Source organism: Nothoprocta perdicaria, unplaced genomic scaffold, assembly GCF_003342845.1.
Source record: "Nothoprocta perdicaria isolate Ctin4 unplaced genomic scaffold, notPer1 scaffold_144, whole genome shotgun sequence".
NCBI lineage: Eukaryota > Metazoa > Chordata > Aves > Tinamiformes > Tinamidae > Nothoprocta > Nothoprocta perdicaria.
The window spans coordinates 368,875-381,128 of NW_020454583.1; the positions used below are offsets into that span (position 1 = coordinate 368,875).

The 12,254-nt window shown below is 38.8% G+C and overlaps 1 protein-coding gene across 1 annotated transcript in view; it reads left to right on the forward strand.

Moving 5' to 3' along the window:
* The first annotated feature begins 885 nt into the window (after positions 1–885).
* MRPS9 (mitochondrial ribosomal protein S9) overlaps positions 886–12,254 on the forward strand; it is a 32,191-nt gene continuing 20,822 nt past the window's right edge. The window contains exons 1-2 of the mRNA XM_026034480.1: positions 886–944; positions 6,349–6,528. Of these exons, the coding sequence (XP_025890265.1) occupies positions 936–944; positions 6,349–6,528 (189 nt within the window). The 5' untranslated portion in view covers positions 886–935. The remainder of the gene's footprint in view (positions 945–6,348; positions 6,529–12,254) is intronic.

Below are 12,254 nucleotides of genomic sequence, written 5' to 3' on the forward strand. Positions count from 1 at the left end.
GCGCGGAGGGGAGGAGAGGCGCGGCGGGCCCGGTGCGGGGACCCTGCGGGTTTGCGGGGCCGGGCGGGCGGCGTGAGCGGCGCCGGAGCAGCCGGGAGCGGGCGCAGCGGCCGAGCTGCAGGGCGCTCCGTTTCCCTCCCGGTGGTTCCCCGTGTGCGTTCGCGGAGGGGAGCGAACGGGCGTGTTTGTTGCACGTCCGCGTGTGCTCAGCACAGCGCCAGGCCCCCGCTTCAGAACAGTTGCTTTTCTTGACGTGTCTATGCAGTTAAGGCCTGGTTTTGTACACCTTTGTAGAATTAGGAGAACGAATGTATAGAGCAAGGCCCTAAACACAAAGTACTCTGAAATTCCTGGATAAACAGTAATGTTTTAATTGATTAATGTTTAATTGGTTATCCTGAATCATGTTTGGTTAGCAGGCAGACAGGTAATGAAATCCCAGAAGGATTTCAGAAGAAAAGGAAGTCCCACRACGGAGAAAGAAATGTGCTCCCCAAGTGCTGCAGTTTGTGGTTGAAGAGAATAAGCTACCTGCTTGGGGAGACACCAGCCCTCAGTGGAGAACCAAATCATTCAGCAGCAGCTTAACTGCTGCCCGTGTCAAAGTGACAGCCACTACGACCGAGCTCCTTGAAACAGCTATTTACAAGCCTATAAATATATAAACCTCTTTTCTGTGTAGTCATAGAGTCATTGTGGTTGCAAAAAACCTTCAAGATTGAGTCCACAAAATGTAGTAGATAAAACAGATTTTTATATRTAGATGTATAGATATAGATCTATCTACCAGGTAGATAGCATATCTATATAAATATATTTAATCAGTGATCAACAAGTGGATAGGAAGGCAGTAGTATTTTGAGGTTACAAAGTAATTTAGGATTGTAAGGACTGAAGAACTCTTCAGTGACCAACACTAGGGCAACAGAAGATACATGCGTCAGGTAAAGTAATATTGGAAGGAACAAATTGAACTGTTTATTTCCAGTGTTGTATTTACCCATTCAAGTTAAAGACCCGGTGTCTGTGTGGCTAGTTTTTTTTTTCTGCAGTCAGAAATTAAATTGTACAATGAATGCAAAAAAAAAAAAAAATCTAAGGTGGAAAAATAATGCTGGATGTATTCCTTAATTTACACATCTTGTTTGGCCTGGATTATCCTATATTAAAGGTACAGTTATGGCTGTAAGTTGATTTTCCTGGTCATGCATCTTYGTTGCATATTTGAATTTTAGCTGAAATCTTTTTCTGTCTTAATTGCGGCTCTAGGATTGGAAGAGGCCTTGAGAGATCATTAGTCTGCTTCTCCCATCCCCAAAAGATAGGTTCTATACTTGCCTGTAGCTATATATAAATCTGCCTATTTCTAAATATCTATGAACTAAAGGATATTAAAGGAATTAATGGGAGGCAGGGCCCAAGAAAATAAAGAGTTATTTTTTTTGCATGCTAAGTAGTTAACCTGTGGAACTGTTGTGCGAACGCTTTGGATACTCATCGTTTATGTGAGTACAAAAAAAAATCAAACTCAAAAGAATTCCACTGATAATGCTAAATATGAGGTATTTTTKGAGACTAGGATAGTGGTTGCCACTTATTTGTCCCRTGTTTGGATTCTTGCTGAGCTCAAGATGCTGAGCTGCTACACCTTTCTGACCTGCTATAACTGTTTCTTACACTAAGTGCCTGCCTGTCCTTACTGTTGAAAACTTCTTTATGATGCATATCCCAAAAGTCCTAAGTTGGAGTTTAAGTCATTACTTATTATCTGTKTTAGTAGAGAAAATAGTTAAATTTCTTGTTTTTTCCAATAATTTGAAAGCTTCTCATGTTGAGAGGGGAGATGGAAGAGAAGCTCTGTAATTCCTGTTCCCTCACCTCTCATTAAACAGCAGATCTTGTCCTGTCCTTCTAATATGAAAAGCACAAGTAGACGTTTAGCCCAGTTCGTTAAGAAAATAAATGATCCAACGCAGTTACTATCAATTCTGCTGGGGTTGCAGAGCATCCTCAAGAGAGGAGGTCAGAGTACTCTGAGAGCTACCGCATTCGACTCTGTCTGCTGCCTTATCTGAATCACTGTGGATGGTGTATGTGCTGACATCAGAAGGGTGATACCACTTTTCACTCTTCAGTCTCGCAGAAATAGGTGCTTGGAAGGAATTAGCTTTCCTTTTTTTTTTCTATTTTTTTTGAGGTTCATAACTACAGTTAGTTCAGTGTTACTAAATACACTTAGTACAGTGAGGTTCATACAGTTGAAGGGCCTGTTACTATTTGATGACTTGTGCCTCAAAGCAGCCAGATCTAAATCCTAYTCCCCATTATGCACATCTGATGCTTGCAGTATATCTATATGTTTAGGGCTGTCTCATATTTCCATAGCATACAGTATGAACAAAACCTAATATATGTCGATTTAGTTGAATATGCACACAAAGTAGATTTTCTCTGTGTGAGAATACTAGTTTTGCAATTAGCGCTTCAGGAAATAATTCAACCTGAGTAGAAGTTTCTTCTAAGGAAATATTTTGCCCATCTGATATGGGAAGTTGTAGGTAAATAGTTGTTGACACCGTGTGATGCTTTTTTGTGCTTTACAAAATGCATGTGTGCTGCATGGCTTTGGAAAGGGAGCAGCATGAAAATGTCAACAGCTCTGTTCACATGGCCTAAGTTGGTGCCTACTACAGCCTCCCTTGATAGCTGTGTCTCTTAATGCCTACCTTCCTTATCACAGAATATTCAAGGTTGGAAGGGACCTCTACAGATCATCTAGTCCAACCTTCCTGCTCAAGCAGGCACACCTACAGCATGTGGCACAGGGTGGCATCCAGGCGGATTTTGAAGACCTCCAGAGAAGGAGACTCCACAACCTCCCTGGGTTAGGAGGGGAGACTCCTTATCTTTCCCCCTTCACCCTTTCTTCCCRTTCCAAAAGTACAGGAAGCTTCAATTTTTGTTATTAATGATATGCATTGGTTTTAGCACCAGTAAAGCAAACTTACTGTGATRTGAGTAAGCAAGCAGGTCATAAGTATTTCTCTTCTTGGGGGAAAAAATAGACCAGAAAACTTGCAATTGTCTGAAAGCAGTTTTTCTGAGGTGCTTTTTTTTTAAATATAAGTTAGTTTTCTGTACATTTATTGTCTCCCCAGAAAACCAGGATTTACCAAATTGCTTTAATGCACAGTATTTGGAGAAGAAAGGGAGGAGGTTTAATACACAGGAGTCSTATCCAGGAGGGAAGCTTTCCCTTCTCCCGCCTGCTGGTGGAACAGGATTATTTCAGGAGTACYGTTAATCTCCATTATTGTTTTTAAACTGGAGAGGCTGCTGTCTGTAACGGTGCTTCASGAAATGGGTAATAAGTAACTGCAGACCCCCATGGGCTCCTCTGGAAAGCATGGGGGAGCACTTGCTTATGCAGCCCCAGTGCCAGAAGCATTTGGCTCCGTTTGGCAGCTCTTGCCCATGCCACCCATGAAATAGGACTCTTATCCCAGAAGAGGCACCCAATACAATAGATATTAATTTGCATAAGAGGCTGTTTTCTAATTATGGATAGTTTATGTGTCCAGGGACTCTTGATTAGTGATGAATTGCAACTGGGGAAGAATATGARTAGCTGGAGGGAAGGAGGACAAAAATGAGAAAATTACAATAGGAATTGGCAGGACTGAGATGAAGGCAATCTTTTTAAAGTGTCCCATCTAAAGCATAGTAGAGAGAAGCAATTTTGGATCAGTAATGAGGAATCATACRTTCATTAACAGGAATTACAAATAATTAGTTATTATTAAGACAAGTAAGGCAGAAGATGAATGGACTTCTTTCCTGGAGAGTATGTATCTAGGAGAGAAGAACYGGGATTTAAGAGATACATCTACATTCCTTACTCTAAGACTATCAATCACCGGAGCTTTGCTGATGGAAACTGTGCGGTCTTAAGATTTTTTTTTTCCCTTTTATTTAACTGTGCCATGACAGGAAACATAAACATAAGAAAAGGCACAAACCAGGGTTAGCGTTGCATGCGATATGTACAAGCTGTGCAGAAAAACGAAGTGACACCAGGATTTTTGAGTGAGAAATTGCAGAGTTCTCTTTAAAGCCATTTTTGCCAGAGGTTTTGCTTATATCCCTGTTTGGGTGGGAGAAGGGCGTATTTTCATCTTATGTAAGAATATAAAAACATGGAGGATTTTAAAACTTGTGCAGCCTGTTTTACATATTACTTTACCTTCTATATCAACCCTGATTGACTTTATAGGACCTATTTTGCAGCGCGGGCAAGTGCTGAGTAGAGTTTCAAGACAGGATATGGTCATCTTGATTCCAAATTGAAGTTTCAAATAGTTGSGTTTATTTATTTATTGCATGTGGAAGCCACAGACAGATAACCTGCTCATGAGCAGTTTTACATATGTTTGGTAAATTAGATGTGCAGGCTAGTCTAGCTGTGGAAGCCAGGAGCCCAGAAACCCACCTGTGTTCTGTGAAAATACAAGACAAGCTGTGCTTCCTTTCCTGTGCACAGTGGCTGTGTGATATCCCTAGAGCTTCTGATCACGGGAGAAATTTGTGCCTGTGAATTCATGAGAATTTTGCTAATGTATTCAAGACATGGAGGATAAACATGGAAGTGACTAGACTTTGTTTCCATTTAGCTTGACTGTTTTGTGCCATCTTGTCATTAAAGCATAATCCAGTGATGATTATCATATATTTTAAAGGAGTATAAATGCATTTTTGTAAGTCCTCCTCCACCGTGAAGCAGTCTGTGATGGAGAAGAGGCTTTTCAATATGATGCAGTGATTATCTGTGTTTTTTCTGTGTTAGTGTTATTAATAAAAGTTGTAAGCTAGATCCACTTTTTTATTGTTGTTTTCCCTGTTTTGCAAACGTGCATGTAATCTTGTTTTGATGAGGTAACATCAAACATTCCAGTGAGGCCGGAATACTAGTGCTGCTCTTCTATTAACGGCTTTGACTTGCTAGCTCAGAGAGCAGCCACTCTTTGGGAGAAAGCAGAGTTGGTGTTTGGCCACGTTTAGGCAGCTGAGTTGGTTTGCAGAAGGGTCTGAGTGCCATAGGTGACACAAGGTGAGGGACAGGAGTAGGGGAGAGAATGGGACAGTTGGTCCTCACTGCTGCTGGCAGGGGTGACCTGYGAGATATCCTTATTCTGTGCTGTCTGATCGGGAGCAGTAGCACATCGAAGAGGCTGGAGAGGATTAGTTAACCTATCACTGCTTATCCGCTGGTGAACAAAACTTGGCTTTTAATTTACAAGTCATTCTCTGTGCTTTTTCTGTCCTCTGTACTTTTGTTGTTGTCATATGTGTGTGCATTATATATATTTCTTCTTTTGCTCCCGCACCAAGAAGAACAAATAATCAGTTCTCCAGTCAGTTCATGAAATAATTAAGCTACAGAAGGCTTTGTTAATACTAACATTAGAGAGAAATTGGAGATAAAAACGCATAAGAACTAGCACGAGGCCAAAATTGAGATGTCACAGCTCTGTGAGCACTGTGTCTGGTCTCTCTTGCAGAGAGCTTGATTGCAATTAGTTGCCTTAACTGCTGGTGATCTTGATAAAAGAATGACAGATCTGGCTTTCACAAAAGTCAAAAGATAAACATTCCCTACATTTTGAGTTATGAGCTGGAACAATGTTTTAGAGGTATTTGTTGATAAGAATTGCCTTAGTTTTCTAATAGTTTTATTGAAATAATGAACTAGCTTAAGAACCATTTTGGCCTTGCAAAGAAGGAAGGAGCAGAGCTTGTGTAGTATTTACCAAGGCAACCAGATCACTCTGGAAGCCACTAAAACAATTGCCCCACAAATTCTTTTCATCCTTCATTATGAGATCCTGTGTTTGTGAATGTAAGAGCTGCTTAGGTGCTGAAAGGTCTCCTTATTTATTAAGAATCTGCATCTGCTGTTCAGTGCTATGGTTACTTCTGCTGGATATTCCTAACATACAATACAATGTAATCACTCTGTCAGAAAAATCTTGTTTAAAGAAAAAAAACAATAATAACAACACCAGCTTAAAATCTTGGTGCAAAAATACAAATATGTTCAATAAAAGCAATTGCTTAGATTTAGTTTTAGTGTGAGAAATTTTAGAATGTGTATATCCCTTTATGAGTGTTAAATGACTAGAAAACAATGGTTTCATGAATATAACTGATTTTTTTTTTAGTTTAGGAAAATAATGCGTTGCATCTCGTTGTGGTAACGTGAGGCTTGTTCTACTCTGCATTTTATTTAGAGCCCACTGTGCTGAAAATATAAAATAAAACTCTTCCTCTTGTTGTTTTCCTTTTTGTTAGGCATTAAGACTAATCTATACCACTGCAGTAGCACAGAGGAAGAATGTCGCAGCCGCAGGACCTGAAAAGTACACGGAGGCATTTATTAAAAAACAGATTGAAGAGTTCAACCTCGGAAAGAGACATTTAGCCAACATGATGGGAGAAGACCCAGAAACTTTTACCCAAGAGGATATTGATGTAAGTACAGTTGCTCTGTTGGAGAAGTAATTTACTGTAGAGTTTCAGATACTGAAAGCACTTTACTTCAGCATGAGCCCCTCAGCCCTCTGTGAATTTTAATCAAACTGTCAGAATAAGAAAGAATACCAAGATGTGCTGCAGACATTGCAGCTGTGACTGTGAATAGAGATTCTACCCCTGCTACCATGTGAGGTCAGGCATCACGCTATAGAGCTATATACCGTGTCTTGCTAAAGCACAGTAGGTCCTTTTCAAAAGTACTAATGGATAATCCCCTTGATCTGAGGTTATAAGAGGCACTGTAAAGGCTTGTGTAGCGCTTGGAAATGAGTACCCACAATTTGACCTGCTGTGTATATTTAGGTGRGGTTTTCTTTTGTGATACTGTGTTTGCTGCTAACACAAATTAAATTTTACCAATGTTTTGTAACAGACAGCAGCAGCTATGCACTAGCTTAGCTTAACAATTCAAATATAGAACTAAATTTAAGTTAATTCCAGTACCTCCGATCATAATGTTTTTATTGCCCTTTCTTTTGACAACTGACAGACCWGTTCCCTCCTGTTTCCCTGTGTCACCTAAGTTCATATACGATATGCAGTCTCTTATGCAAAAAAAAAAAAAAGGTTTGTTGCAAGAATTTCTGAGTTTTCTGTTGTCTGTAAGAGTATGATGTCTTTTAACATCTCCCCCATTTCTTCATTTCTGTCTTATTTTGTCCTCGTCAAAGATAGAGAAGAGAAATGCCGTGTGGTAACTTCTGCAGTTTCATGGCTGAAGCCTTTTCTGTTTTGCAGAAACTCTGTTGTTATAGCTAGCTTGCATTGCTAGCATAGATTTTTTTCATCTTGTTGTGGCAGAATTTTATAGCATAACAGTGTCCAAATAAAAGATGTTGACAGTGTACTTATGCTGAGACAGATACCTATATGTAGAGGTGCTGATGCAGGGCAATTTCAACTACATTTGGCAGAGAAGCTTTGAACCTAAGTTCTTAAAACTTCCCTGAAAATGCGCTACAAAGTAGAGAAGAGAGAGGCAATAATGACCTGCTGAGAAAAAGGCTGAAATGAGTCCTGAGTCTTATCAGGTACCAGAAAATCCATAATGGAAGCTTGACTTTGAGTCACAAATCCATTGAAAAAGAAGCTTTATGTGAGTACAGAGCTAGGCACTGATAGTGTCAATTGCTTTTGCTCTACGTTGTGCATAGATAGGACTTTGGTCTTGTCTTCTGCAGGCAAGTGCCACTGAAAACCCTTCCAGTTTCACTGAATAAGGCATTGTCAAAAGCAAATGTATACATTGAAGCATGTATGTCAACAGTAAGAGCAGTCTGTTTCTTTGTTGGCTTTCATGTTTCTTTCAGGACTAAAATTCTCTTTCCTTGTGTATTTTGGTTTTCTTTTTCTAATGAAACTTAACTTACTTGGTTACTTTCTTGTAAAGTGTTCCTGTGTGGACTAGTCACCAAAATCTCGCCATGTTAATACAACTCTTATAGTGTAATACTTAGCTTAATTTTAACATTTAGGCTAGTAGATAAATTTTCCCAAAAGTTTAAAGAGGAGGTGAGTGCATTCACCTCTAATTTGACTTCCTTCCCATGATTGAGCCTGCTTGGAAGGCTTATAGACAGTTAGATGTCAAAAAGTGGAAAATTACTGTATCTGACCAGGGATTTCTCATTATGATCACCTGTCACTGTGGTCAAATTCCCAAAATAATTGAGCTCCATCATTAGTAAAAGTAGATTCATTCTGAAAATTGGCTTTTACAGTTGCAACACAGATGACAAATGTGGGATCTCTTTGCAGATTTTCTTTCTGAAAAGATGGAGAAGTGGAGCCAAAAGAATGGTGTTTTATTTAGTGATAGCACTTAGAGTGTATAATAGTGTTGGCTGTGCATAATTAAATTTCTGTTATAAAAATATAAAAGCTGCTTAAGCACTGGCAGGAGAATTACCAAGCTTTACATTTTGAATAGTAATAATTCTTTCTGATGACTTCTTATGTACTTCTACTCTTAATCAGTCTGTGCAGGGTATTTCAGAAGTAGACATCATAGGATTCTGACCTTCACTAGAGTTTTAGGTRTAGGTTTTTAATAAAAGCTAAAGCTTGTGAAGTTTTAAACAGGAACATAAGTTGACTTACTTGTTAATCCTTTTCCTGGATGTTGTGGAAGCAGAATTGCTTCTTACTGATGCCTTTATTTAGAAATGAAAAGTTAAGCTGTATATTACAACTATATTTCTGTGAAGAAAAAAATCCTTCAAATTGATGTATAACTCTGCAGAAGTCTACCAATTGCTTTTTAATTGGTATTATAGACCTTGCTCTGAAGCTGGGATGTTTTATTCTCCTACGTGTGAATATGTGGTATGAAGTTTCTCTAATTGATTTGCTTTGCTCATTCCATTTGATGTATCATTTTTCTCAATATTTCATAATTTGTGCTCATTTCTAATGAACAGAGTCGTTAGGACAGGCATGTCTAAGTACAACTGACAGCTAACATTAGGTGCCAGATGCAGTTTATAAAGCTATGTAGAACTGCAGAGAACAGTTTAAATAAATTAGCACCTGTACATTAGTCTCACTTGCTGGTAATTTATAAGCGAATCAGTAGAGATGACATTTAGGTAAGTCATTGATCAAGTTAACAGCTGCATCCCCACTGCCCAGCTGGGATACCTAATTAATAGAGATTGCAGTGCTGACCCGGTGCATTTCCCTGGTTGATTCTGTAATCCTTTTATTTTTGTGATTTAACTTYAGCTTATGGCTGTAGTAAACAGCCTACTTTCATTTTCCACTGTCAGTTCGGTGATATTCTACTTTAAGGCCCATAAATCTTAAGTAAGATTAATACAAGTAAAGCATCTTAATCTCCATGACCTATTTATATGTCAGTATTTTTATTATTCAATTTTATGCAATCACTAAATGCTTATCCAGATATCTGAGAACATCATAAAGCTCAACTCTTCCCCAAAAGAGTTAGCAAATCTCAAAAGCTAGAATAACACTTACATGTTTATTTTCTTTTTTGTCTGCTACATGACCTAATAGATTGCTGTCATGTAGACTGGCTAATTGTAATATAAAACGCATAATCTGTGATATTTAAAGAAAAAGATCCTCACTTCCATATGTCTTGTTACAAAAGTACAAGTAGGATTACTCGCTGTGAGTGTTGTAAATGTGGGAGAAGCTTTGATGCTCACAGGGTGTAGGGTCTTTAAATGAATTAAGACTTYCATAACCAAGATACATGGCACTGACTTGCTTTGAAACATGACYGAGTACATCTGATTTTTGAACAAAGTCCAAATTCTGTTTACAGAAACTGTTACAAATTATTATTAGATATAAAAAAAACTCTACATCATTCTTTTCATCTTCAGTATTTTTTTTCATACTTCCACATCAAAGTTCATTTGCACTGATGGTTATTGTATTTTTTATATTTTTCTTATTAATATTGCTAAGTGTTTTGGAAAATTACTATAAAAGTAGGAAAAATGAATATTTCTTTCAGTACATTTTTTTTAATCTGAAAGTTCTGGACAAGATATCTTTTTTTTTTAATTGTCTTCCCAAGCTACTATTTCATGTGTATTTTGGTATAATATTAATTCCCGTATCTGCTTCTAATATTCTCAGTGTAATCTCTTAAATACTGCTGCTAATATGGCTAAGAGTGTAGACTGGTCTTCCATTAGAAATCTGGGCCTGTGAAATATTAAATGGCAATAGCTAAGTGACCCAGCTCGAGAATTGGAGATTGCCTAGGGGAAAAGGAAATAGGGAAGGAAAGGAAGCGGAAATAACTTCAATTCTCTTGAAATGTTGCAGCATAAAGTTTTACTTCTGAGGTTAGTGTGTTTATGGTGAGTGTTTTATGTATTTTTAAAAAGGATTGAACTTGATACTTGGACTCCCATGCCGAAAGRGAAGGGAATTCCAGTGGAGAGAGTTTCAGATCTTTTTTTCTTCTGTTTTCTGCAAAGTATCTTCACTACATGTTTCTTACATAACTCAAACTATTTTCACACGTGATTTGAGCAATGAAAATTAGAGTGGGACATTTTGTGTTTGAGCTGGGGAGTTAATAGAAGTACAGGAGGACACTTAGGCAAGATGAATTTTTTTTTTTCTCTTGCCAAACTACTCTGCTACTCGTGTAATTCAAGGACTGACCTGGCTCGTGGTCTCCCTGCCCTGTCACAATGTGACTTGTAGTCAACTCTCTGAATTGAAGCCATGAATTTTAAATTTCTCAAGGCACTTTAAAAACAAAACAAAACAAAACACAGCCTGCCCCAGCTGGATGTGCTCTGTTCCGAACTAGATTCTCTGACCTCTAAGAAAGTGAGCAAACAAACCCCCCTGGCCTGTGGATGGGAAGGCAGCGAGGATCAGGAGTCGGAGCCTACGCAAGGAAGCAGGAAAACAAGGATGTGGCAGGTGTAGCAAATGCGCACAGCCTGCCGTGTGCAGTTCTGCACAGTTTATTTAATTAGTTGTTCTGCAGTTAATTTGCTTGAAGGACCACCGGATACAGTTTGTTGATGGGGCAGAAGCTTGTTCTCGTTATTCCAGCCGACCTGATTTCAGACATGGAGCTGCGAGGAGAAGGCAGCTCCATCCCGTCGCAGTGCGGTGAATCATCCGGCCCCGCGGCAAAGGGTGGTGGGACAGGGTCGCTTTAATCTGCTGCAGGAATGTTGAGTTTACCAACTCAGCTTAAGAAAAGTCTGCTGTGAATATGAGCTGGAATTAACTCGATAGTTATTTCAATCTGCCATTTCTGAAGATGTAACTGCAGAGTATTTTTCTTCTGTGTGGATCAACAGCAACGTTTAAAATAAGCAGTTTTCTATGAGAATATAAGGATGTTAAAATTATTTGCAGGAGAAGGCTGAACCCATTCCACTGTTTTCCCAACAGATGACTTAATAACACACTGGTGTTTCCCCAAATTATTAGGTACCAAGATTTTGAAGCTTGTTTATGCTGAAAATAATTATGGATATTTCTTTCCTAGGAAGGTGATGTGGAAGGTGGTGTGTTTGATGCCCAAAGGCAATGACAGCAGTRTGATTAAGCAAGTGGAATTGTGAACTAGAAGCCCAGGGTCTGTGGAAGTGAGAAAGGGATAAGTGAATGTTGCGTATTCAAGCGATGGCCTCAAGAACGTTGTCCTTGGTCAGACTTGTCACAACATTTCCTTGCTTCCCCGGGGTTCAATTCCAACTAGGAGCCARAGGGAGGATATGGGCCATGTAGCTCTCCTGGAAGGCAGAACTGCTGTTACATCTCACAGGTTTCCGRGGAGCTTTGCAGCTAACGCTTAAACCTGGCTTATAAAATTATAAAATAACTTCCATCTGCTATCTCTATGTCCAGGAAAATATAGAACATGCAGTTACTGATCTAACATTTTGATGTAATTAATAAAGATTTTTGAAAGGAAGCCTTTGTTTCAAATCACTGAATATTTTCATTGTTATCAACAATATCAGGAAAAGGTTTCCMTGATATTTGTTATTTGTACCTTCCAGCTGCAGCAGGACTAACTCCTATTTCATTCCTGACCTTTTTTTTTTTCTTTTGTTAGTAAATTGCTAGTTTACCTTGCTAGTAAATGAGCATTGAGAACTACACTTTTGCTAAAATAACATTTTCCAACAAAATCAAAACATTAGCATAGA